General features: G+C 41.8%; 1 protein-coding gene across 1 annotated transcript in view; it reads left to right on the plus strand.

Moving 5' to 3' along the window:
* plxna2 (plexin A2) overlaps positions 1-22,766 on the plus strand; it is a 201,442-nt gene that overhangs the window by 165,764 nt on the left and 12,912 nt on the right. The window contains exons 23-27 of the mRNA XM_075475207.1: positions 10,356-10,422; positions 10,655-10,801; positions 11,441-11,600; positions 14,867-14,970; positions 20,475-20,574. Of these exons, the coding sequence (XP_075331322.1) occupies positions 10,356-10,422; positions 10,655-10,801; positions 11,441-11,600; positions 14,867-14,970; positions 20,475-20,574 (578 nt within the window). The remainder of the gene's footprint in view (positions 1-10,355; positions 10,423-10,654; positions 10,802-11,440; positions 11,601-14,866; positions 14,971-20,474; positions 20,575-22,766) is intronic.

The following is a 22,766-nucleotide window of genomic DNA, read 5'->3' on the forward strand; positions in this document are numbered from 1 at the left end:
AGATGTAGATTAGAGCCCTGCACTCCCGCGGGAGTCCCGCGGGACCCAACGCAAAGCAGTGCGGCGCGGGACACATTTTGAAAGCTCATTGCGGGCGCGGGCGGGAGGGGGAGTGCCCAGTGCGGGAACGGGCGGGAGCGGTGATAAGCTGCAGTCCCGCCAACTAAAATCGTGAGAGGAAACAGAAACTGAGAAGAAATAAAGCCTAACTAAAAGAAGTTCAAAAGCGCGATCCATCTCCCCTTTTATTCAGGAGATGCGCATTGCACAACGACGAGGGACAGGGCATGGTTAACCTACTTAAATAATAATTGGATTACATGTTACATTTTCAACATTCTGGGTTTAGAAAAGGTAGGGTAATTAATAACACATATTGTTTTCATTCCACTTGTTTGCATTTAAATCAATGTAACGTGAGCTGTAGGCCTAGATATTTATGCTCAAATCCACTCAAAGTAGGGGGCGGGGCTCCATCACGCTGTGTTTAAAATCATATTAACTAAAAATATATACTTTTACTTCCAAGAATGGAAATGTGAGGAGTGGCATATAACATATGTAGCTTACAATGTATTATTCTTAATATTCACAGTAGATTTTGTTAGGTATGTTGGGTAGGCTTATTGCTGTAAAGCCTCAGCTGCTTGTGCCCCACGTGAAGGATCGGACAGTGGTGTGCGCAGCTAAGATAATGTTTCTTTCCTCAAGCCAATGACAAGAACTTCCGTGAGAAGTAACGTGAACGTCTGAATCATGCGGGAATTGCGGGCGGGAGCGGGACAAAATATGACAGGTGCGGGCAGGAGCGGGACTAAAAATCCTATCTTTTTGCGGGAGCGGGCGGGAGCGGGCGGGAGCGGGCGGGAGCGGGCGGGAGCGGGCGGGAGCGGGCGGGAGCGGGCGGGAGCGGGCGGGCGCGGGACTGTAAATTCTGTCCCGCGCAGGCCTCTAATGTAGATACAGCTGACTAGAATCCAAAACATGGAGATAAGGCAAATGTCTAATTAAAAAAAGAGCAAGAGCTTCACAAAAGCAATGAACAGAAATATACCAAGAATAACCTCACAAAACCAGAAGATCTTAACAAAACATAGCTATCCATGGACCATAACATTTATAGTATACCATCATAAAACGTGCTTTATCTTAGGCAATATTGTTTACTTTCTATAATAGTTTCTGATTTTTAAATCAGTCAAAATTAACTTGCAGAGCTACTTAATGTGTTCTGTCCCTTTCATGCAATGCCATTCCGTCGACCAGCGGCGTCGAACAGGGGGGAAAAGTCAGACTGATTCACAGGGTCCAGCCTACAGGGGGGGCCGTAAGGGAAATTTTCTTCTTTCGTTTTTTAAAAATCATTTTTTAAATAATATCAATATATGTTGGTAATTTATAAAAATCCAATGTTCTCTGGAAATACATCTGTTGAAATGTATATCCCAGCCTGCAAATAGGCTATAATCTATATCAGACACCCCCATTATCAGTGCGCATTGGTTTAGTCTGCCCTCTGGCGGACTTTTGATTGTACATGCGCCATAAATTTCACTCACTTCATTATTAGGCATTAAACGCAGCTGCCGGCACATGAAAGATGTCATCCAAAAACAAAAATCAGGCTTTCAGAAAAGAAAAGAAAGGCAAGAGAGACAAAATGAAGGAAAGCAACTGCTTACTGATTTCTTTCCCAAGAAAGGTGAGCCCAAATGTCAAAATTACAGCCTACAGTAACTGATTATCCCATTCACATTCCGTTGCATACCACTGTGATACCAGCCATAGCCGTAGCCAGCTATGAGGAAAGCGAGGTCTGGACCTCGGTAATTTTCAGGGATTTTTTATTTATTTATTTTTTTAATCTCGGTTTTCGCATACACGTTTCAATTGACGTTTGTGTTTACATCACTTTCGTGAATGTGTGACTGCGTGGTACCATTTGAAAGGTCTGTTTCTGCCCTTTCCAACGGTGTGTATAACACGTGTGTGCGCTCCGTATTCGGTGAGAAAAGTACCGTCAACATAGTAGCTGCATACCAGTAATCAGTAATAGAAAAATTAGACGAATTTGAACGATTTCCTCGGCCACTCTGCAGTGCAGCGGCGATTGCTATATACTGACGGAAAGCTCAGCTCAAGCTCTTTAGAATGATATGATTGTTATATTGATGTCATGTATGGTTCGTGAATAAAGAAGACAGCACCTTGTTATAGCAATGCACATTTATGTAGGCTGGAGACAATTTTTCACATCTAATTTAGTAATGAATTCAATATAGCCCATAAATCTTTATAGGTTGTTTAGCAACAGCTATAGCCTAAAATATGCATCTATCCATCTATATTTAACTCTTTTTATATTGGTTAGTTAGCCTTACTCTATGCCTGGCCAAATGGCCTTTGCTTGTACCAAACATTTGTATAGGCTTGCATTGGGAAATAATCAGGTTCTTTTTAGCTATGGGTTCTTGTTACATTATAATGGTTTATTTTGCTACTAGCCTCAATGTGCAACACTGCTATATATTAAAAACTATATAATTTAAAATAATAATTGTGAAATAGAAGCCATATTTGTCTTAAATGTATTTATTTTCATAATAACTATTAGCCTATACAAGTGTCCCAAAAGCCTAACATAGGGTCGATGTTGGTTCAAATATGCATGGTAGTGGTTGTTCCTGGGGCCCCAAATTTGGTGCTACGCCCCTGCCGTCGACATTAGGACTTCAGATACAGAAAGCGCTGTCCTCATTTTAAATTTTGTGAAGAAGTGCAGCGCTGCAGGATGTCGATGCATATTGTCAGATCGATGGGGATTAATTTAGCGCTGTATGTTCCTCACCTTTTCTTTTGTTAATGTTATTTCATTCCTATTTTCCCTGTGGACAAACTTTTAGATTAAGTCTTGTAATAAGTTCTATAGTTCACCTACAGTTAGCTGATATAGATGGCATGCACTACCCAAATCAGAAGCGCTATCTTTGTGCTGTGCTTTCTCTTTGTTTCTCTGTCTCTCTCACTGCTGCCTCTTCATGCCAGTGTCAGTCTAACTTATGCTCCAGGCTCAGGTTCCTTATCAAACATTCAGAGGAGGTTCAACTTAACTTTTTTTTCTCTTTCATGTACCCAGTGTACATTGTTTTCATGTGGAGTTGAGATGAGGTATTAAAAGTTTAAACACCCACCAAGTCACTGCCAAAGTGTCCTCAGCTGCTTTTGTTGACTCTGTAAATATAAACACTAGATGAAGGACAAACAATTTTTAGACTAAAAGATATGTGCAAATTGCAGTCCTACCAAAAAACCTATTTTCTCTGTTTGATTTTGGTTTTGTTTACAAAACTAACAAGCTAAGACAGTGACAGCAAGCACCTGCTGTACTATCAGAAAAGACTTTCATTCAGATTTTATTGTCTGTGTTTGAAAAAGCCGCATTAATAGGCAGAGTAAATAGCTGGCAAATAAAAAAGGCCATGCATATAGACAGTGGGGTGGACTAAAGGAAAACAGCATTAACTTGACCTGCATTAAACTGTTATTTCAAACAACAGCAGGGCCCCACATCACCTCTAAGTTTTCATTATCCTATCTCATTGGGAACACAGTGGTACATAATCCCCGAGTCCCCAGTATTGCAGCCTGGAGGGGTAAATGTCCTACAGTTTTTACATTACACTACCCATTTTTGTTTAGAATTTAAAGGATTACCGATTTGACATGGCTCTTGGCTGTTGTTGGTGTCTTCATCGCCTGTAAAAAAAAAAAAAAAAAAGCTGACAGCCAAGCCAGCCAGCTGACACCGATATGCCAACGCACAAACACACACATTTGTGATGATAGGCAAATTGAACATGTCTTAAAGCAGTATTTGTGTTTGTGCTGTGTGTAGAAAGAGGCTGCTGGGCTGTGCTTTACTGTCATTTTTTTATTCAGTTGTCTTTTTTGTTGGCTCACCATATTCAAATACAGCATATTGTATATAACAGGATAGTGGCATACTCGCTATTGTTTTGTATGAGACTCATCTCTGTTTTCTAGTAGTTATGGATATTACAGTATATCCCACCAGCATGTTGAAGCATCAGATGGAGCAATATACACAAGACTGCAACCTCATGATCTCAGCACATTAAAACCTGCAGGAGTCATTCCAAATGTTGTTCCAAATCCTAATAGTGAAACTGTAGCTCCTGGGCAAAGTTAGCATGGCTTCAGGAGAGTGCCAACATAAAGGGAGGACCTCTCAGCCAAGCAACCCACTTCCTTCTCTCATTCATATTACAGCAAGCTGAAAGTAAATCTTGAGCCATGTTTGAGAGCATTGCCTCACTCCTCCCCTCAGCTGTCATTGAATACTTCTCAAGAGGGAAGCTTGCTAGCTTGTAAACATGCTCTCTTTTGGGAGAAATCTATTTAGCCACACAGGTATTATAGGCACAGATACAACAGTAATTCAAACTAATATGAGTTTAAGTAGATTATGTAGTCATCAAAGTTTAATTTGTTCAAAGTGTCCGTGTAGTTTTTTTTTTATCAAGGGATTTTGCAGCCAGTTTTGCTTACATGTGCCCTGAAAAGACCATAAAATGTAGCACTAGCCTGCATCTATGTTGGCACCCCTGCTTGTCTGTGGCTTTCAACACCCAACCTTTTTATAACTGAAATAAACTACACACTGTTTCTTTCATTTTTTAAAAAAGAATAGTACAGGCTTAATGCAGTCATTCACTAAAACATCCAATGACTGTAGTTTTTTTTCGATAGCATTTTTTTAAACGGTGGTAACTGCACATAAACTACTCTGGCCACATTCATCACAGTGATGTGGTATATTATCCATTTCCTATATATATTATCATATGTTTAATTACTAATGGAAGTCTAAATAAAAAGGTAGGCACTCAGCTAGCCAGGCAAATATTAATTTAGTTATTTTCTTGGGGGGATTAATGGTAGAAAAGATAGAACATCACCTGACTTACAGCATCAATCAAAGTAAATACCACCAATTCAACTAGACTTTGTGTATTCATAATGAAAACTCTGCATGATTCATGTAAAGTTTTATAGTAAGGTGTACTCTGAGTATAACTGCTCTTTCTGTAGTGTACACGTATGCTGTTAGAGAGAGCAAACGCAGCATGTGTACATGGCTCCCAGGGAAACTACAGCTCGACACAATACCAGGGTAGCTTAATGTTGCTTCTGCTGCAAAGCTAAGCACACTTAATAATTGAGCCTGTGGTGAGTTTCAGGGGTGGCGGACGGCTGTGCTGCACTGAAGAGAAATTGTGAGACAGGAGGGAAGCTGAGTTAATATTGATAAAGCAAATTAAACAGAGGTTGTAAATGCATTTAGCAGGTAAATTTCCAAGCTACCCCGTTAAAGATAGTTCATGTAAACTCTTGCCATTACTCTCCCCCACCATCTCTGCCTCCAGCGTACCTTCGTCTGTATTCCTCTCACATCGTCCCTTTCCTCACACATGGGAAGATAATCTCCCGAAAGGATGTTTTTCATATTTGAGTACTTAATCACTAATGTACTATCTTTACATTAATGGGAATGATAATATTATATGAGATGCTACAGTCACCACATTCATTCTTTACACAGTCCTAACTTTTTTATAAAAGTGAATTGATTTTGATAGGAGGTGATGGGGAATGTGTGTCTCTTGCCTAGTTTGCTGGGTTAAAGATAGGTTAAGTACAATGGCGGCTAAAAACAAGTGTCTGCTGTGATCTGGCAGCTACATTTTCTCAGATTAGAATGAGTTCATGGCCTGTACGCTTGCAGTAGTTAAATGAATGTGAATGTTCACAAAGAAATTTCCATATAATTTAACTTCATACTCTTTTTCTCAAAGAAGCAGAATAGGCTGAGGTAGTAGATCATAGAATTCAAAATGAATGCATGACAGGCATTTTGACAGAGTAAGCAGGGTGGAAAATAAGTCACTGCCATTTATTGGGGGAAGTAGTTAACTCTGTAACAGCCACAGAGAAAATGTCTCATGGCATTGGCTGATTGGGTTGTGTTTAAATGCCCAATGGAATATATAACTTGTTATGCACTTTATACTATTTTGCCTCTTGTACTCTGCTAGGTGAAATAGGAAAAACAAATTATATCACGTACATACAGTATCTTACATTTATGCAGCAGGGAAGTCATACCTTCAGTCAGTCATGTTCCTTGAATCAAATTCACTCAATGCTCCGCTGCGTTGTGTTTTTCACAGATACTCAAGTTTCTTTGGTATTTAAAGATTTCAGATGCTTCCTGGTTTCCATGTCTTAATGGGGAAAGATTTTAGCTTTGCAAACCCTTTCATTCTCGTAAAAGCTTTTTAAAGGCTGTATCTAAGCTTTGTGCTTGATTTCCTCACGGTCCAGTGTGCTAAGTGGAATCAATGCATAATGTTGGATTTTATTTCGTTGTGAGAAATAAAACCATTGCCCATTCAAGGCCTCCTTCTCTCCTCATTCCCATTGTCACTGGCCTCTTTATCTGCCTATTATTTCTCTAACCTTGTGTTGTGTTAAGACGACGGCCATGAAAACAGCTAGGAGAAGCCACTTTCTCTCACATTAAGGTGTATTCTATATCTTCTTCTTAATTTTTGCCACTCTTTACCCATCTTCTTCATAATGTTCTTTTAATGGAATCACAGAACATTGCCTCCATCACCTTGGGACTCTTCAGTCTTGTATTATTTTTCTTCTCAGCATTTTTCTAATGAGATTTCCGCCCATGCAGAGCAATGGTGTACAGCGTTATTAAGAGAGCAAGTATTGTGTTTGGCATTAGTTTCATTGAAAGACATTTCACTGGTTGCTAATATAGCTTTCTACACCCCCACCCCACGTTATAGCTACCATTAGGAGACCAGAGATAGGGCCCCTCTTAAACACCATGTGGGATAATGAAATCCTGATGTTCATTAATGAAACTCAATTAACAGAAAGAAGGAAGTGAAGGAAGAAGTGGAGGAGGACAAGAAGGAAAGGAAAAGTAGGAGAACAAAGTGCTTCTCCCTCCCGACATTCAAGAGGGGAGATATTAAGGAGGGAGTCAGCAAAGCCCCCGCACAAAAGGCGTTATTTGACTTCCTTCTTCAGGACTTGCTGAGCTTATTAAAATGCTTAATAGGTTTCATTAACTTCTAACACACTCAAGTCTCATACAAGCAGAAAGGGAGGTGGGGTGCATTGTAAGTAGGGAAGGGCAAATTCTTGTAGAGGAAAGAGGACAATTACAGAGGGATGTGGGGCATTGTCCAAAAAGTTTCGCAATGAATTCAGGCGTGTATCGAGTAAAAATACGGCTTGAGGATCTTGTTGCTCCTTCAGATGTTTTCAAATTGAGACTTTTAGCTGTGCAGCATTACATTGTTGAGTTTGTGAATACTGTGTGTGTGTCTTTCTTTCTCCATTTCCATATGTACTCACCTGAGCCTCTCACACCTGGAACATAATTCCCAGCACAATTAGAGAATTGCCAACATTAAATTCATTTAGTAAACAGGTAAAATCCTGGCTACTGGATAAACAATACTGTCAACATAATCCAATATAGTTGGTACTGGCAGTTGTTCTTAAAGGACAAGACAGTTTTTTTGACATTGGGCCCTTGATTTCACATTATAACATGATGTTCTACTCACCCCTGCTTGTTGTTGGTCATTTGGAGCTGTTCCGAAGATATTCGAGAGGCGTCTGGCTGCTCTCTTGAGATATTCGGCCATGAAACGGTTTCCTATGGGCAACGTTATACAGGCACAAACTACGCTTTTTATAATTTATTAATTACTGTACACTAGCACTGATAACGTGGAGGTGCGTCGCTTACTTAAAAAAATCCGGGTTACTGTAATTTTGATTTTTTGTCGTAAAGTGGGTGTTACTGACGTCATCGTCGTGCTACTACCACAGACAGCCCACAGACCTGCTGCCTATTTATTCATTCGGCTAAAATTCAAAATTACAGTAAGCGGGATTTTTTTAAGTAAGCGACGCACCTCCACGTTATCAGTGCTAGTGTACAGTAATTAATAAATTATAAACAGCGTAGTTTGTGCCTGTATAACGTTGCCCATAGGAAACCGTTTCATGGCCGAATATCTCAAGAGAGCAGCCAGACGCCTCTCGAATATCTTCGGAACAGCTCCAAATGACCAACAACAAGCAGGGGTGAGTAGAACATCATGTTATAATGTGAAATCAAGGGCCCAATGTCAAAAAAACGGTGTTGTCCTTTAACTTATTGTTGTATTGAACTTTGTATTTGTATTTTGTATAATTTATTTTAAAATGAGTGAGATATCTTTGACTTTTTAACTTTACAATTGTGTGCAATACTTGTTTTTTTATTTCTTTTTTAAGGAACATCAAACCTGTCAAGGGACTAAAGATGGAAATTAGCCTTATGGCTACAATCTTGTATATTTTGCATTTTGTTTTAAATGCTAGTAATATATGCTGTCCCTTTGTTAAATAAATAAACTTGAAACTTGAGTATTTCTACATAGCCAAGCGAAAAAGAAAGTACTCACTCTTTCAGTTCTGTTGAAATTTCAACTTCTATGTAAAACTAGGAAGGAATCTACATCCCTTCCAGATGCTGAAACTTTGAATAGGCTGTCACCCAGCTCTCCATCCTCTCTGCGAGCACGGATCGGTTTGAGGGGGAATAGCCCCCCATATATGGAAGACATCAACGCAACTCTGCCACATATCATTCAAAACTAAATGAAACTCGTGTTCAACAGTCGTGCAGCAAGAAAAACTCCCTGTTTGCAAATGAAAACTGCAAGAAGCCTCCCTGTGTCCCAATTTAATGAGAGGGAAAGATTGACTGACACTTTTCCTCGTCTCAGTGACTAAATTGTTGTAACCTCCCTGAATCAGACAATCCTTCTGGTACTTCTGCTTCGGTTCTAGACTCTTGCCTATAGCCCTAAAACATAACTTAACACAATTATCTCCATAATAGTCATAATCTCCCTTCAGGTCCATGCAGAGCCTGAATAGGTATAATCACCCGAGCATTATTGAGGAGACGGAAGCCTTCTAGCTTGCCTTTAATAACTGCCTTCTTCGATTTCTGCTAATCCGCAGTTCAGCACAGTGCGCCATGAGGCCCCTCCATCATATCCACCAGAGTAATCACAGTAATTTACTGCTACATTAAGAGGGTCATTTTTTTCAATGCATTGCCATCTAAATTGGCAACGCCCGTGTACGGAGCTGTGTGGATGTGATCATCTGCGAGTAGGTGACAATCATAAGCTGTCACACTCTTTCAAACAGCACTTTGTCAGGGGGGGGGGGCACTTTACCATGGCATGTTAACTTGTGATTAGTGCGTGCAGCAGCTATGTTCGATCTCAGAGGAGTAATGACAGTGATGATGTTGTGGACCAAAAGCAAGCTACCTGAGAAATGGCTTTCTGATCCAAAGCAGCTTTGTGTTTTTTCAGGTTGCATTTTTATGCCAGATGTACGGATGGGCACCAGTAAAACAGAAAAGGCAGACAGGCTACATAGACGCCTTTTTTTACAAGATGATGTGGGAGCGTGGTGTTGTTATTCACCTCAGGGGCTTGTCCACACAGAACTACCGCTTTCATCTGCTTGTTAACCATTCCCACCTAGCTGCTTGGCATCTTGTTTCTCTTGTGTTCCATGATGGTGCTAATGAAGCAGAGGCTGGATATTTGTCTGGCATTCGGGGAAAGATATGAGCAGGAATTATTAAAGATGTATACATGCTCCCCTCGTGAGCTCTGTGGTAGAAATAGTCGGGAGGTCACTGCGCAATTGTGTTTTTTTTCATGCCCAATCAAGCCCAGCAGCAAGCTGTACCTCCATCTGTGATTGACTGGGAAGGACAGAGAAGGAGGGGGGGGGAGAAGAGATCGTTTTGGCTGTGATCAGGCGTTACCTGGCTGTGACAGCGCTTGTCTCTCTCAACAGCTGAGGCTTGTCACAGCTGCTGATGTCCCGCTGAGTTGAACCGCACATGAATAATCAACCACACACACGCGCGCGCAATTGTTCGCACCCACATCCATGTCTCTGTTCACTCACTGTGACCGCAGCGTTGCAGGCAGAACACGAGCAAAACCAAAGGCTGGATGCAGCAAGCCAAGATGTCAAGATAATCTCCCTGAAGTTTTTCCCCACAAACTCATGAATTATTGAGCAATTTTGTGATTTGAAAGTTTTGGTTTCATCAAGAGAGAGGATAAAATTCCATTTTGTTTCTCCTGTTTTTTTTAAATTTATTTATTTATTTTTTATTTATATATATATATATATATATATATATTTTGTCATTTCAGAACAGAGTCTGTTGCAGAGAAGATGCTCACAAACTGGTTCGCCTTCCTCCTTCACAAATTCCTCAAGGTCAGTGCACCAAACAACACATGTAGAGTGTGTAGGTGTTAACACATACACATATAAATCTCTTCTTTGTATCTTATTAATAAAGTTTCTAAATTAAAAAGTGTGAGTGCACAGTAAGAGCTGAAGTCTGGTGTGTTTTTTGCTTTTTTTATGTTGTGGTGTTCTCTCATGTGTGAATCTGTGGCTTTGTCTGTGTGTGTGTGTGTGTGTGTGTGTGTGTGTGTGTTCACAGGAGTGTGCTGGGGAGCCTCTGTTCATGCTGTACTGCGCCATCAAGCAGCAGATGGAAAAGGGGCCCATCGACGCCATCACTGGAGAGGCCCGTTACTCCCTGAGTGAAGACAAGCTCATCCGCCAGCAGATCGAGTACAAAACCCTGGTACGTCACACTCCAGCAGCCACACCAGAAGTTTGCACAAAGGCTCACAGACGCACACAAACACAATGCTGCCAAGCTGGGACATACACACAGACACGAGCACTTTTTCTTCTAGATGGTAAACAACATGCATTCACTCCATTTCTTGGCTTTCTTGTTTAGTTTTACTTTTTTTGCAAATAAACCTGTTTTCGAGGGAATTAAATTAACCAACGGTCCTTACAACCTCATGTTGGTCCAACATCAGGGTAGGTGGTTGTGAGGATTGAAACGCACTAAACAGACCCCCACTCCCCACACACACGCACTTGGAAAAAAAATCAAAAAGCTCCCACACAACCAGCATGTGGTGTGACAATGCTCTGATTGCTCTGACTGGGAATTTGGCTCATTACGCGCTAATACCCCAGCAGAGCTGGAAATTGGTGTCCCGCCGAAGGTGTGAAATTAGATTCCGGGATGCTAGTAAGAGCGGAAATGGTTTCTCAAGGCTCCTGCTATGCTCCAAGGAAAATATAATGTGAGCAAGCCTCAAGCTGGTCCTAAGTCCAGACAGAAACAGGACACCTCGAGCTTCCTTCCCTTTGTGATATTTTCTTTTTCTTTCTTTCCCCTTTCATCCCCATTTCTACACTCCAGATCCTAAACTGTGTGAACCCAGACAATGAAAACAGTCCCGAGATTCCAGTGAAGGTGCTGAACTGTGACACAATCACCCAAGTGAAGGAGAAGATACTGGATGCTGTTTACAAGAACATGCCCTATTCTCAGCGGCCACGTGCTGTCGACATGGACCTTGGTACGGCACACAAACACACACACGCGCGTACAGTAAACACACAACTCAGGCAGTCACAGATGCAGTAGGCACGTATAAAGTCCTTCACACCAATAGATTCATGTATCAGCGGGATGTGTCGAGATTATCAGTGCATTTGTGTGATAAACCTATCCTCCAGCCAGCCAGCCAGCCAGCCTCAGTGTGCTGCTGCCAGGCCTTCTATCAAACTGACTGACAGTGTGTGGTGCATCTTTCTGTCTGCCTGCTTTCGCTGCTTGGTGGTGCCAATAAGACACAGTGGATTAAGATAGAGAAGCGGTCTTGTGTTTGTGTGTTGTTACATCAGTGACGTGGCTCACCTAGGTAAGAGCTGCCAGCCTCACACAAGGGTCCACTCCTACGCAGTCTGCCACTTCCATCCTCGCCTGTCCATACCTTGCCTCTGTCCCTCTCATTTTCTCTCCCTTCGCACGGGCGAAGAGAACAAAAGGCCCCCTCTGCTTGCTGCAAATCAGCGCACCAGCCACTCTCCACAACATGGCTATCTCTTGAAAAATAATTGCATCTGTGTGAGACCGTCTGTATGTGTTCAAGCAGTATGTGAGTGCGCTTCAGAGTTTGTCTTTTTACTGCAGATTTGAGTGTGGGTCAGCCAGTGTTGAGATGATGTTGTGCCAGGCAGAAATTTCACGTGACTATCTGGCAGAGGAACAAAGTAATAAAACGCAGTCAGCAAGGGGAAAATCAATGATCACTCTCAGCACGGGGCCTACAATGGTTATCTGCTCCCCTGGCAGTACCCTTATTATCATTTCATTACCGCACAATCACCCAATGCCCTCCACCAGCACTGCTTACTGCCTCTACCTGTTAACCATGCTCTCTATTTTTTCCCCTTTTGAAAGGAGGTAATTTTCTCATTGCTCGCTTTTTCATCCTTGCTTGTCTGCTTTACTTTTCTCTTCTTCCTGACTATGATGGGCCAACTGCTGCATTTGTGACATGCTGCAGTTAAAGTGGGCAGCTTGCCTGCATATACATCTTACAATTGCCCATGTGGAATGTTGAATTATGATGTATAATTTCCTGTCTGCGAGAAAAAGCCCATCGATACCAGCTGCCCATATCTACTCATTTGCGTTTGAGCATGAAGATCTGTCTCTTACCATTGTTCAGATAAATCTGTGTTTCTTGTAGTGGTGCTGTTCAGGATTCTTGGAACCTTGGAGCCATTTTGTGAATCAGGTTACATTTAAACTGTTTTGCAACAGAACTAGTAATGATCAAGAGTTCTTCACCAATGAATGCCATTTTCTCATTCCGTTGTTTGGACCTGTAGTAAATCATTCTCATTGGTGTCATTACTGAAATGCTTTCCAGTTCCAGTCAAGAAGTCAAGAAGCAATGTTTTATGTGCCAAAACAGAAGACAAAAATGAAGACAAAATCATCATGTTCAAAATGAAGTGTGCAGACTGAAAAGGAGCTCATTCACTGTTGCTGGCAAAAAAAAGCAGAGTGCTGTGTAAATGTCTTAAGCCACCACTCATGTCTTTTTCTATGACCAGGAAAACAATAAATGGGTGCAACAATTTTTTACAACATGCAAAAATAAATCAAAATACACGGTATAATGCAAAAACAGAGTTTGTACAATCCCAATGAGCTTGAAAGTCAACGATTGGTATTGTTCACCTTCATTCTTCAACACAGCCTGAACCCTCTTAGACAATCTTTCTGCCATTTCTTTAGGCAGTCTTCAGGAATAATTCTTCAGGCTTCTTGAAGGACATCCCTAAGCTTTTCTTTGGGTTGTTGGCTGCCTTTTGTTCCGTTCTCTGTCAAGATGATCCCATACTGCTTCAGTAACATTGAGGTCCGGGCTCTTTTTGAATCATTTGGCATACCTCAGCCTTTATCTTAAGAATGGCTTCTTGAATGGAGACCATTTCTGATGAGGCTTAAGTGAACTGTAGATGGATCAACTGAGGGACCAGATGCATCTCTGTAAAAAAAATTGGGGAAAAAACAGCAAAGACCTGACACAGGAACTTGCTGTTTTTTTTCCAATTTTTTAAGAACATCCCTTTCAGATGATGTCCATCTGCTATAGAAAGCTTTTCAGGCCAGCCACTTTCCTACCAAAATTTGAAGGACAAACTCCACAACATGCTGAGATATGCCAAGTTTTGAGCTAAAGGCTCTTTGGGAATCACCTTGCTGGTGCAAAATGATTATTTTTTGCCAAACAGACTTATTAAAGAAAACAGGCTGTGAGAAACAAAGTGCCTAAAGGTACCGTTTGCTAAGTTGTCTATGTCTTGTCGATGTATCTCTTTAGTTAGGTGCCCTTACACAGCTCATGGCTAATTGACTCAACAAACAAAAAATTCCCTAAAAATGGTCAGGTGCAAGGACTGGTCTGGAAATGGGTGAAAAGCAGCCAATGTTCCAAGAAAAGGAAAAAAAAAAGACTTCCAGAAAGCCTTGAGAAGTATTGATCAAGAGCACTTTAAAAGATTACAGATGGCGCTTTGGAAACACAAATTCAAATTTAAAACGTTTTCACAGTAGTGTGTTTGAAAGCCTTGGTGGATAACATACAGCTGTAGAAGGCAATTAAGATTAAGATTACTTTTATTGTCATGTACACATGAATGTTAACAGGAAATGACTCCTCCGCATTTCACCCATCCAGGTTGGCACCTGTCGAACACCCATGCACATGCACACGGTCACACAGTCAATGAGACAGATGCCATACACTGGAGCAGTGGGAAGCCAATAACAGCGCTCGGGGAGCATGGGGTTAAAGGTGCCTTGCTCAAGGGCACCTCAGCTGTGGTAAGAGGTGGACTGCCACCTCTCCAGCTGTCGGTCCATCAATCTTTTTTGAGTGGGAATCAAATCACTGACCTTGGACGACCCACTCTAACCACTGAGTCTAGGCCGCCCGTAAAGTAAAAGTCAAAAGGGTGAGGCAAAACCAAAAAGTCAACGTTGTATGCAGGACTCGTATCCGTGCAGGGAAATCCCAATGGATTTCTAATCCATCGCCTTAACCACTCGGCCATGACAACAACATACATAAATGAGAGTTTGGTTCATGTCATCAGGATTAAAAGTTCCTTCAAAGCATACATGCTTCTTAAACACATTGGTTGGGTACGCACATGTTTGGTTGACTGCACCAAACAGAAACAAACAGAAATGATAACCACTTTGGTACATAGTTTGCAATAGACTTTTGTTTACACTTTTGTTTGTTTGCACTTGTGCCATCAGAGTGGCGCCAGGGACGAATGGCTCGCGTGGTGTTGCAGGATGAAGACATCACCACAAAGATTGAAAATGACTGGAAGAGACTCAACGCTCTCTTGCATTACCAGGTAAGCACACAGAACAACCTTAGTGTGATGTTTCCCTTAATTCACTCTCAAACTTCACCCTTCTTTCTCAAGAAAAGTCTCATTTTAGTTCAATTTATCTTCTGGCTTTTATTATGGAAATTGTTCCACCTACACTGGCAAACATAGTTTCCTGCTCTTGACTTGAAGGCAGCCAATTTTCAGCCCCTCTTTTGCATGCCCGTGCATGGTGTAATCTGACTGGCTCACGGAATGGAGGGCAATTACCATACAGGTGGCAGGAGAGATGAACTCTCTGCATCTCAGCTGGCAATTTCCCTCCTCCTTTGAAAGATGATGCTGCAGGAGGAAGGTGTCACTATACATTTTCTCTTTTCTCATCTTTTCTTTTTCTCTCTGTTCATCTTAACACCGGCATCAATTTGAGGGCCCATAGTTTCACCAAATGTTCGTTGTTTAAAGGCTTGAGGAGGGTGAAAACTGAGAAGAAGACACGTTCTGTATTTTTCAGGAGAAATTATTGGGGAGAATTAGGGAGATCGAGAGAGAGTTAGTGGAAGCTGAGGAGAAATAATGAAGTAGAATAAAAGGAATAAAGAAAGAAACAAGCAAGAGAGAATAAGACGGCAGCCATCTCCACAAGTCGTGAATTTTTTGCATTGCATGCTCAGCCATTACTCATTAGTCAGCCAAGAGGGGCCATCTGCCTAAAGGCTGCATGAGGTTTGATTCTGGGCTGCCTGCTTAAGAGCAGAGGCTATGGCAGAGATGCAGCTTTGGTTAGAATCAGAGATCGGGCCATGAGAAGCTGCTCCATCTACAGGCAGAAAGAAGGAATGAGGAGGCAAACAGAGAGTCATTCTGAACTCTTGTCCCACAGGAACTTAACAGATGTAGGAGTTGCACATCATAGTGTCCTTCAGATAGGACTTGGCACCGCACAGCTTGATTCCCCTTTGTCTGTCCCTCCCTTCTGCTCTTGACTTTTCTTTCTTTTTTTTCTTTTTTTTTTTACTTTGGCCTCGTTTACATTTTTTTTCTCACCCTTTTTAGCCATTTTTTTTCTCCTCTCACCCACTGGTAAGAAATGATCATTTTGTCCGGCTTCATTTCAACCTCTCTCCCTTTCTCCCTCTTACGTGTGGAAGCACCTCATAACGGTCTCTCCAGCGTTTTTTTTCTCTTGATGAAACAGTTCAGTATGTTTGCTTCCACAACATAATGGGCTCCTCTGTTGTTGTTTTTTTTGCAGTCCTTTGCATCACAGTCTGCCATCGTTAGCCAAGGGAGACACTACAGAACACACAGTGGCACGCGTGTGGCCGCTTCACTTATTCGCTTACTCAATAGCAGATCAGAGCACTGCTATTGATCAAGGAACTCAGAGTCCCTGCATAGAACGCACTGTAAGGCCGTGCGACTTCAGAGACAATATCGGCAGGCTGCAGGGTAACGTGATGAAAGGAGAAAGAGAAGGGAAATATGAAGGAACAGGGCAGTTGGTAGTTGAAGAGATCACAGTAAGATGGAGCAACACAGGCACTTTTTGCATCATTACTGTTTTGATGAGCTGGCAGTGGCCCCCTTGTGTGAGCCTCTGTGTTTGTGTCACCACGGCACTGAATTGGCAGCTATGACAGCACATGTGGTTGCATATCACAACAATGGAGCACAGCTCATTAAGCTGAGGGGAAAAGCTGGAAGAAAAAAAATGGATAGAGGAAAAGAGAAAATCGTGAAAAGGGCTCTGAAATCTGCAGAGTGACTCTGAGCATCACCTTGAGTATTTGCTAATTCTCTCATTTCTACAACACAGGGTCATTAAAATTCATGGGTCTCACAGCTACCAAAGATACGCCATTGGCTGTTTACCATGCCACATGGGAAATAATGGTTTACACATCTTGGATATGGAAATGCACACCTTTCCACTCTGCTAAAATTAAAAACATAAATGCACAGACTGAAATTGAGTTCAGAATCTTTATTCATCACCTTTGTATTCACAGTCATGGGACTGAACTCCCCTCTGACAAACAATTTCTCACGATAAGTGCTTTTTTTTTTTTTTTTCACTTTCATGCTCTGATAAAGACAGAGGAATATAGAAGCATGATCAAATATACACGCAATGCATGTGCAGATATCCAGCGTGTACCCCCGTGCTCATACTATTAACAGAGCAACTGAGATAAACGATTTCTGAGATTGGAGAGATTTTGACTGATTGCTGATTTGGATATTTCTTTGCTGATTAATCGTCCTCTGTGTCAAAGCAAAGCTTTTCATTGCGCCTTTTTTCATCTCTTCCTTCCCCCGTGATATGCTGTCGTGAGACACTCTGGTATTAACCTACCTGCTGCTGGCGGCTATTGTAGATCCTGACGAGTCCCACAGCTACATGAATCAGACATCGTAAAGACCTTAGTCACTTTTCAGCAGCGTGAGCATCTCTCATAAATACGTTATGAAATGAAGTTTGTCATTGTTTTGTGATGATTCAACTTGCAAACAGGCCCATGCATACATTAACCAGTTCACAGTGGGAGTAATTACTCTGACGATTTCCAAAATGTTTACTCATTACAGTCAAAGTACCTTTTCCAGCATATCATATTTGTATGCCACATCGGTCTGTGGGGGCACACAGGCTTTTTTTCTTTTGGAATGTTATTCCTAATGTGCAGATAAGTGACAGTAATTGCAGGTATTCTGCTTCTCTCACTTAAGCTGAGAGCACATCCAAATTAAAAGTAAACTTTTGAAACTTTCCACCCCTGCCTGCTGACCTGTGTGTCCTCTTCTCTGCGGCAAAGGAAGAGGGGTGAGCAGACACTCACGACTGCTTCAGGAGAGCCTGCCAGAAAGATCCTGTTACCCACCTTGCAGACATCACTTGGGGCATTTTGGGCTATTTTCAACCGCACCAGACACAACAGATACTACCACACTGCTGTGTGTTCATTAATCTAATGCTGTGGCAGTCTTACCGCACTCCATTTCAAATCATGATACATATCTATTATAGGTTGGAAAATAAAGGTTTATTAAGTGGAAGGAGACTCTTATTGTAATGCTTTATTAAACAGTGTTCAGCATTTAAATGGAGACATGTTTGGGTTAATACTGCTCTGATGCTGCAGATGTAAAAAAAACTCAGTGATTTTTAAATGACGCATTTCTTTGATTTAAATCCCTTCTTAATACCATTATGAAGTGCAAACTGGTGTGTAACTCAACATAAATACTGGAATATTATGGCCAGTTTTACTTTTTGACAGTTCTGTAAAAAAAAAACTGCACACACGCACAAATTTTTTTTCAAAGTTACCGGGTGGAGACGGATCGTACGATAGACATCATGAATGCGAGCATGAGTGCGGCAGAGATGGGATACCGAGGGGGAGGAGGTTTGGGGAGGGCTGAGGAAAGAATGATCGAGGGTGACCACACTCTGCTGTATGGTCGACTCGCCACTGTCTAATGGAAGGTCTTATCACAGGCGGCGCCCACAGCCCTTATCACACCTGCCCACTATCAGCCCCACACTGGATTATCCCTGAAGGGCGAAACTGCACGCCTTCAATCATTTACCGCTATCACAAGGAACCATCTCTGCTCCAGCTTCTCTGTCAGCCATAAAAAGCAGAGAGAAAGAGACAGAGGGAAATGTAAAGGGAGAGGGGGTGCTGAGAAGCTATTTCATGCTCCCAGGAGAAAATATATCACAGGAACAGCACTGGAAACTTCAGGGAAGTCTACGCTGGTGGTGTATTAGTGGCAGTCTATGCTCCATCAGCCAAGAGGAGGCTATGGGATGGAGAGGCTGCAGAAATTAGATTTAGGAAAGAAGAGACAGATGAGGTGAGAGAGGTCAGAGATGTCAATCGTGGGTGGGGGTTAAGAAGGCCATTTTTCATCTCTCTCCAAGAGACCCGCACGAGCTTCATCTTTAAGAGGATTCTTCCAAATTCCATCGCCATTCTCAAGTGTCTCTCCAGCACAGCCAGTAGAAGCTTGAAGGCAACCCAAACTAATATTGCAGCTGAGATTACATTACACTTAGCTGACGCTTTTTATCCAAAGCGACTTACATCTATTTAGATACAGGGTATTGGTTACAGGCCCTGGAGCAATGTGGGGTTAGGTGCCTTGCTCAAGGGCACTTCAGCCATGAATGGAGGTGTAGGGAGAGGTAATGGCGGGACTTGAACTTGCAACCCTCTGATCTTAAGTCCACCTCCCTAACCACTAGGCCACGGCTGCCTAGATTAGTTTGGGAGCGAGGGAGGATGAGAAGAGGCTGGCTCTTAAGAACAAGCACAAACTCTGCCATGATGGCCATCCCAAAATCCAGCATCGTATTTTCCAACAGGAGATGGAAAAGAACCCATTCCTGTGGGAAGAAATTGAAAATAAGTATTTTCTGTTCTTCTATAGCTTCTTTGAGGTATGGCTTTTGGAGCCTGGCATTTGCCTTTTGTTGATTTCTCCACTGGAGGCTCGTCGGCTTTTCTTTGCAGGGTCTGAAGCAGAAATGCCTCCTCAGGGTGAGCTGTAAATGCCAGCCAACAAGCTCTTTGTTGTTTTGGTTTTCAGCAAAGAGCTGCAAGTTTTGTTTCCTATGTCTTGTCTTTTCTGAAACAAAATGTTTTAGTTTGCTAACAGTGCTAGCATTCATTAATTACTGTCAGGCTGACGAAAAGATCTCAGCTGGGAAGCGTCTTATCAAACTAATTTTAAGGACATCTTCTCTAATGAAAAGTGTTTGTTTTCCCCCACCTTCTCTGTAAAGACTGGAGCAAGATACTCAGGACCAAGAGCCTTTTGTAAAAACAAACCACAGACAGGAGAAGAGTCAGTCTCAGCTTTTAACACCTCCTTGCTTCTTCTTCTTCTTTGACTCCAACTCATTGCTGCTTTATTGCTATTATTATAGCTGCACACCCTGTTGTTTTAAGGTTGTGAAGTGTACATGAGATGAGACATTCACCATCGTAGTCTCTTTGTCTCTGCTTCTGGCAGCTTTGTTCCTTTTTCCTCACCCTTCCGTAGCATCTGTTACCGGCTCCAAAGCTTACATCATGTCTCTAAGGTTTGTGAAGGGATTGACAATGATGATGACAGTCATGTTGAGTGCAGCCATCATGCAGCCACAGCACTTTGCTCTGCTGAAAAAAGCCACGGGGCTGCTGTACAGAACAACAGGGAGCACAGATATGACACATATGGATGAAGGCTTTTGAGATTTATTTTGCTCAGGGGATTGTTCACTCAGGGTCTTACACCCCTTTATCTTGTTTTTTTTTGTTTATTTTTCATGGTGTGAAATATAGGTGAGAACACGTTAAACACAAATACATGTGGTTTATGTGGTAGTTTGGATTTTATGGCAGAAATGCTGAGACATTATTTCAGGAATAAATAGAATGATTGCCTGAAATGCATCTTTTCTAATTATAGTATGATATTGCCTAAATCTTTTGTGATACCAAGATTTGTGTATTGTGTGTCTCTTCACACAGGTGTCAGACCGCTCCATTGTGGCTTTGGTGCCAAAGCAGACTTCATCATACAACATCCCTTCCTCAGCGAGCATATCACGTACCTCCATCAGCAGATATGGTGAGTGCACAGACCAGAATTACTTTGTATTACTTTGTTCTTATGGCTTTGTCAGTGAATACATTGATTCCTTATTAAATATACATTCCAAATAAATTCCATATAAAATAAACATGAGGCCAATCTGGATGAATTTGCATCCTTATTCTGTTAATTCTTTCTGGATTCAAGTGCACCGCTAGCCTGGCTGAAGCGTCCACAATCTCGATGAGATGGTGGTCTGGGAACTAGGTGTGCATTTTCTCGTATTTGAGGCGTGGTTTACGAATGCCTAGAGCCGTTTATTGGGCGCTGCGAATGTCTATCAAATGGCGTCTGGTTCTTCCCATGCTGCTTTGCGCGCGATTCATAGCCAATTGTATCACTTATACCAGATGACGACTGAAATTCGACGAGGAAGAAGAAGAAAAAAAAGTAAAATAAAAGTAAACTTGCGCTCTAAGCTACTTAAAACACTTTCTAAGGCTGCATCGAACGGTAACGTTGTCCCCGCTGCCATGTTGGATTAACACTCTACAAGCTCCGGTGTAGCGCATAGACGTTGTCATCGTCTTGCTGCACCCCCCCGTTCTGTGATTGGTTCCCAAACTAAGGCAAATATAAGGGCGGTGGTTTCCAGGCTGCCTTTGCAGTGAGAATGAAATCGCGCGCAAAGCAGCATGGGAATTCCCAGGCTAGTGCACCGCTGTTTTTGTCACACAAATACATTAAAATGGTTTTCATACCGGAGAAGCCAAATCCACTCTCCCCGAAGCAATGTTTTTTCGCAGAGGGTTGTGAAGGGTTTGTATGTTGCTTTTTTGTTTTCTCTCTACAACACTGTGTTCTGTAGTTTGACTTAAAGTTCAGGTCCCAAATCTGCTGGATGGTGCAGGGGTGGAAAGAATAGAGAGAGTGATGAATACAAGAGAGACAAATATGTGGTCATCATTTGTTTTTATGGCAAGCAAGTGGAGTGGCATTGGCCTTTGTGTACTATCTGGTAAAAACAGCAACAAGGCTCCTGAAAAGCCAAGGGTGCTCCCACTAGTCAGCTCCTGAGGCCTGAGCAAGTGCCGTCCAGTTTTTAGCAGCTGATCCACTGTGATTTAGTTTCAATTAAAGGGAACACGTGGGAGGGGAGGGTCTGAATTTAAGACCATGTTTCATTTGATGTAAAATCTGTATACACCTCTGTATAGGATGTGTAGGATGAGTCCTAGGTTGTGTTGTAATTGCCTTGTTATTCCCCATGAAGTGGACTACACGGAGTATTCTGCTTTGTTAGCTAAGATTCCAGACCGCAGGGAGCAAAAACACTCAGTTCAAAGGCAACTGTGAACAGTCTAGGCAAGAACAGTTCATCACTTCACAATAAAGTCATATTCTTCTATGAGTATTCAGTGGCTTGTCTGTAATAGACAGAGGCCAGAGTACTCTCTCTTTTGGAGAATCAGAAGCTTTCCTGACAGTTGACCTAAAGCTAAAATCTATTTAGAAGGGGGACAACAGAGAAGCTTTGTTTCAGCATCTAAAACAACTCAAACCTGAATGATTTCACAGCAGTTTGAGTGAGAGTTATATTGTGGATATTTACATTGCACCATTTTCGCCTCAGCAGTTACACAGAATGGGTAACATAACACAATCCATATTGCCACATTGTGTTGCAATCTGGACAGTTTCTGAATGCACTGCGTTGCTACAGGGCATTAGCTTTTAGTTTTAGCTAAGAGCTATCAGGAAAGCTTCCGATTACTCAAATTAATAGCACTGTGACTGTTGTCTACTGCAGGTAAGACAATGACTGTTTATAAGCACTTCATTCAGCCCCACTTAAAAAAAACAAAGAAAAACAAAAACATTACCCACCAGCCATTGTAGCTCGCTTGAGATTTGAACTAAAAAGAATAAAAGAAAGAGCCTAAACTAAACAGTTTAGACAGTAATGTTGTTGTTATTGATGTGATTTAAAAGGTTTGGAGGTTAACTCAAAACATTAATGTTCAAAACTCTATACAGGTTATCTAATGTCACTACAAGCAAAGACAAGCCATTGCTGACATTAAAACTAGCCTACAAGCTTAGCTAACATTGGTTTGGCTAGCTGAACTGTGGAAATGTTACAGTAAGCTTTCACAGCTAAAATGATAATAGCAACAATAAGGCAGGATTCATACAGATGGGCTGTTATAACGCTCTACAGTAGGTGT

Source organism: Odontesthes bonariensis, chromosome 10 (genome assembly GCF_027942865.1).
Source record: "Odontesthes bonariensis isolate fOdoBon6 chromosome 10, fOdoBon6.hap1, whole genome shotgun sequence".
Lineage (NCBI taxonomy): Eukaryota > Metazoa > Chordata > Actinopteri > Atheriniformes > Atherinopsidae > Odontesthes > Odontesthes bonariensis.